Below are 5159 nucleotides of genomic sequence, written 5' to 3'. Positions count from 1 at the left end.
TAAATACTTAGCAATGCATTTTTACAATCAAAAGAAAAAGTAAAGAGTCGGAATCTATAACAGAGATTGAGAAAGAAAAAGAAAAATACAATCCAAAAGTATAGTCTTCAAGTTGCCTTCTTTCACCCCTTCAATCTTCCGTCGACTCCTCCTCCATAAAAAATTCCCTCAAAACTCTAAGATGGAGCCTTTATATAGCCATCCCTAGGGTTTTTGAGTCGTGCTCCGTGAAAACTCTCATTCTCCATTGAATTAGATGGAGACGGGTCAAGATCGCGCTTTAAATTGAAGTTCAAAACTCTACCGTGGTATGCTTGTTGCGACAGACCCGTGAGTTCCAGAAAGCAATTCTTAAAACAGTTTTACAGCGGTATACATACTGTTGTAAGATCGTGAGCTCTAAAAATTAATTCTTACAGCGTTCCTACAACGGAATACATACCATTGTAGGCTACTAGATTTCTTCCATAGCCTCTTGGTTCTTTGCTTTCCATTTTTCACTCTTGTTTCACTTTCACTTTCTCCACCTCATTTCGAGTTGATAATTGACCATGCCTTCAAATTTTATTTACACTCCTATAATGTACTGAAATCATTTCTTTTTATTTCATGTATGCTTTGCATGTGATGTGTATTTATATTGACAATATTGAGCTCAAAATAAGTAACAATCATATTCATTGAATACTTAAATACTAAGTTTGAACAACTAAATAAGAGTGTAAAATATACTGATCGGGAGCCTTTATCTGTGGTGGTCTTCTAGCAACATAACTACCGAACCCTGCAATTTCCTGCCGCAAATTAGTTTTTTTGGGCGAAGGTATGTCAGACAAATAAGATGAACGCATTGCCTGAAGCATGTGAAGAGAAGCGATTCAATTTTCCCCTTGACAGCGTAATAGGAGAGAATGTAGGCAAATGATCAAGAACTGGACCTTTGATCATGCACTAAAAATTTCAAGAATTGGATCTGCTAGAGTGGCTTCCCACCTGGCCTGACTGGTCATATGAATATGATTCATCGGGAAAAATCGTAGGGAAAAGTGGGAGGGATTTCTTGAGATGAAAACGAATGACAAAAGAAGTGAATGAAAGTGGCACTGACTGCGCTTTTTAAGTATCCTGGAAAGTGGAATCTTTCTGTGGTTTCTTCTGCATAACTATTAACTAATGACATGAGAACCAACCAATGAAAGCCATTATCTTTTGCAATTATCAACCACCATACTCACAACAACAATTACAAGCCTTCAAATCTCACTAGATATGAGGTCGATTTTCAACCAGATATGATGGTATCAAGATTCATGGTGCCATAACAGCACCGAAACTGTTATTGATGAACAAGTAAACTGCTACATTCAGCCGATGAGAAAACAAGTCTCCGACACTGCCTGTGCCCAAATTCCTCATTACTCGTTAACAAAAAGCACTTCATAAAGGGAAAACACAAAATGCCAAGTCCCAAGTTGCCTACAAAACTGAAAAAGCTTCTGTTTATAAGTCCACAACATCAGTTGCTTCAGCTATGCAACTCTCATGCAGCCGCAGTTTGCTTCTGTGCGAAAGCAATGCCCTTCTCAATGCTGGCCTTTAGTTCTGGCTTGAGGGCTTCCAGAGCCTTTTGCTCATACTCGGTCAATCCTTGGAGATCCGAAGAAATCACAGCCTCGACCCCTTTCCTCCCAAGCTTCACCCTCGATGCAAAGAATGGAAGCTCAGTCAGCTCAGATTGGATATAAGTGCACTCATAGACATCACTATCTCCATCAAGAGCACGAAGGGAAGACTCAACGAATCTTGCTGCACCATATGCCATTGACAGAGTAGCTGATCCCGCACCAGCCTTTGCCTCTACAACTTCTGTCCCAGCATTCTGGATCCTCACAGTTAGCTCTTGTATTTCTTCATTAGCAAAACTAACAGATGGTTTCGTCTTTGAGAGCAGGGGAAGAATAGTTATTCCAGCATGTCCTCCCACAACTGGAACATCAACATCAATAAGTTTCAGGTTTTTCTTCTGAGCAACAAAAGTGTTTGCCCGCACAACATCAAGTGTAGTAACACCAAAGAGTTTCTTTGGATCATACACGCCCTTCTGCTTCAAAACTTCTGCTGCAATGGGCACAGTAGAATTAACTGGATTGCTGATTATGTGAATGAAGGCATCAGGGCAGTTATCAGCGACAGCCTCGACCAAATTCTTCACGATGTTGGCATTGATGTTGAAGAGGTCATCACGGGTCATACCTGGCTTCCTTGGAACTCCAGCAGGGATGACAACTACATTAACATCTTTAAGAGAATTGGGCAATTCAGCTGCTCCGGTGAAGTCCAAAACTTGGGAAGGAGTATTGCAGTGACTCAGATCAGCAGCAACTCCCTTGACATTTGCTATATCATAGAGGTGGAGGGAAGAAACTAATGGAGACATTTTGATCAAAAGTGCTAGTGGCTGCCCAATACCCCCTGCAGCTCCCAAAATTGCAACTTTGTAAGATGCCTGGGGCTGAGGGTAGTTGCAAGATCTCTGGTTGTGTTTCAGAGATTTTGGTATGCAAGACTGTCGAAGAGCTACACTGCTTTCCTTGCCCAAGAAAGATGATTCTGACTCAGAGCTTACAGATATTGCTGCCTTAAGGCCACTGAAACTCTTAAGACAGTTTTTGGAGTTCAATCTCAGACCAATGGCCTTTGATTGGGAAACTGGGTTGGCTCTGGAGCTGAAGGAAGTTGATCCAATTGAAAATGTAGTTGCAGACGTTGCTGCCATCTTTCCCTCTGCAGAACAAATTGTTTGTTATTTGATCAGACAACAAGATACAAACTTGCTAAATACTATCACAAGTGTCAGAACAATTTAAAATTTGCCACAAGAAAAAGAAAAAGAAAAAAAAAAGCATAATAACCATGTAAACATAAGCACCAGTGCTCAACAGCTTTGTCTAATCTAATGAAGTTGATAAAACTGCATTTGTTTTTCTTTTCTTATATCAATTACCAATAAATTCATAGGTTTAAATGTGGATTTTAAGAACACTAAAGGACAGCAACCTGCAACCATCAGAATCAGAAAAGATACTGAAGGAATGCATAATGAAACTACCGAGCAAACTTCTGAAGCCTATACCCTCAACAGTACCAAATTGTAAATTCAAAAAACCTATGGCGCATTTGATGCACAAGTTTTCAGATTAACAGGATTACCACCTTAAACATCTGTTTCTGAACAAGAAAATGGCCAACCTTGGCATATATGTTATTTAATGGGTATTAAAAGAACCACAAGACAATTTATAACATTGAGCAAATGCCTCGGAAGCAGCACAGTTTTATGACTTCTACACTAATACTCACAACTCATAAGAAAACGCCTATTTGTAAGTACAGAGACCAAAAACAAGCAAGCTATAAAAAATATAAGCTACGACTTGAAGATATGAGCGAATGGTGGAACATATGAGGATTTGTTAACATTAGAAAAAGATCAGGTGACAAGGTGGCAATAATTTATTAAGATCTTTGAAACTAAAGCCAGCTAATAGAATCCAATAAAAGCAAGAGAATTGAATCTGTCTTGCAGCTTGAAGAATACGAGATGAATTAATTTGCTAGCTCTAGTTAACATAATAGAATATTGAACAAGGAACCTGTACAATCGAAGCCATGATTTCAAGGCTATTTCTTTTTGCACGAAAAGGAAAAAAAAGGGTCTCCGCATATGTGCGCTTGCTTATTAGATCTGAGAGAAGGATCCATTTCTGTTCTAAATTACAAAAAAATTCCACCAATCCACCTAAATTATCACATAATCTAGTAGAGAGCAAAACCGCACATTCTTATTCCTGTCGACTGATCACGAACTTTGCTTCTCAAGAAGTCAGATGAAATACTACGTGAACAAAATGTTGTTTACTTCTCCGATTATCAGAGTTGAAACATTTCTAATGCGGACGTTCATACTTCTGACCAAAGCCGAGCTGGAGTAAGCACACAATACTCATCTAGAACAACAAGATGCGGGCATACAATCGTGAATTTCCACATGGAACAAAAAATCAGAAAACTATAAATCAAAGACTTTCATTATTGCACACGATTAGCCATTCGCAAATCTATTAAAAATCCAAACACAACGATTACAATCCCAGTCAAATTAAGAAGTCGAAGCAAGAAGGTTTGCGCTACACATAACAGCCGCACAGCGCTCAACTGCTTTAATCAGACTCAATTACACATCGATGTGCCTGTACACGTATTAGTCGAAGATACGCCATAGAATCGGACGAAATCACAAATCTGAGGCCACAAATCTACGAGTACTTATGTGAAAACACTTACCTCTATCAGAACCACCGATCTCAGGCTAGCGACGACGCGGAACCACCGAATGAATTGGTTGGAGGAAAGGAAAGGGGAGGAAAGGAAAAGTGCGGGGAATTAGGGCGGAGGTAGAAGCAGCTTTGTGCGTGTGCTTCTGTCGATATCTCCGCCGTAGGGCCTCGAACAAATCTATGAACCACCAACCTTTTTGGTGGAATCTGACAGAGCGATCACGGATTCGAGGCTTGGCCAGATCCAGGCCGCTGATATGTACGACTCTGTGGACTGTGGACGCTCCGGATTCTATCGTTCTGGTTACTTGATGCTTCGAGACATCCTGGCCGTTGATAGTGGGGCCATTTGGGGACGGTCAAGATTCGGTTATGGGCACCGCCAATTGAATGTTATTACCTGTTGACATTTGACAACGGCACGCGTGACATTGTCATTTTTATTTATGTACGAAAAATGGAAATTGAATGAAGATTATTTGCCATTTGATTTGACTCAGTCATTAAATGCAATGCAAATGAATGACGTGTTGTCATTTGAGGAGGCTCATTTGGGACACTTCATACATAGACTTCCTTGAGATGACGTACTGTCGTTAAAATAAAGAAAGAAGAGGTGGCGAGAGAGAGTAATGCACTGAAATATTTAAAAAAATAATAAGAGTACTTAGTCTTCTTTTTTTTGGGGGGTCCCTCTGTCACGGCCTTTTGCTCTCACAATGGTCTTTTCTCTTTGTAGGAATGAACGATATTTTGTTTCCTTACATTTTAGTGTTTTAATATTAACTTTCAATGTGTTAAATGTTACCATAAAAAAGGAAA

At 39.7% G+C, this 5159-nt stretch overlaps 1 protein-coding gene across 2 annotated transcripts; it reads right to left on the bottom strand.

Moving 5' to 3' along the window:
• Positions 1-1181: 1181 nt before the first annotated feature.
• On the bottom strand, positions 1182-4589 carry LOC127792973 (malate dehydrogenase, chloroplastic). Of its 2 annotated transcripts, XM_052323680.1 has the most exons (3): positions 4345-4589; positions 3839-4007; positions 1182-2784 (listed from the first exon to the last, which is right to left on the bottom strand). In XM_052323680.1, exon 3 carries the CDS (start codon positions 2774-2776, stop codon positions 1541-1543), a length of 1236 nt encoding a protein of 411 aa, XP_052179640.1. In that variant the 5' UTR covers positions 2777-2784; positions 3839-4007; positions 4345-4589; the 3' UTR covers positions 1182-1540. The 2 variants fall into 2 exon arrangements, with proteins under 2 accessions (XP_052179640.1, XP_052179639.1); XM_052323679.1 differs by lacking the exon at positions 3839-4007 and having other exon boundaries at positions 4345-4587.
• Between the last annotated feature and the right edge of the window lie 570 nt (positions 4590-5159).

This window comes from Diospyros lotus, unplaced genomic scaffold (assembly GCF_014633365.1).
Source record: "Diospyros lotus cultivar Yz01 unplaced genomic scaffold, ASM1463336v1 superscaf1, whole genome shotgun sequence".
In the NCBI taxonomy this organism is placed as follows: domain Eukaryota; kingdom Viridiplantae; phylum Streptophyta; class Magnoliopsida; order Ericales; family Ebenaceae; genus Diospyros; species Diospyros lotus.
Note: the sequence above shows the minus strand (reverse complement) of the source record. Positions and strands in the feature narration are given on the sequence as shown.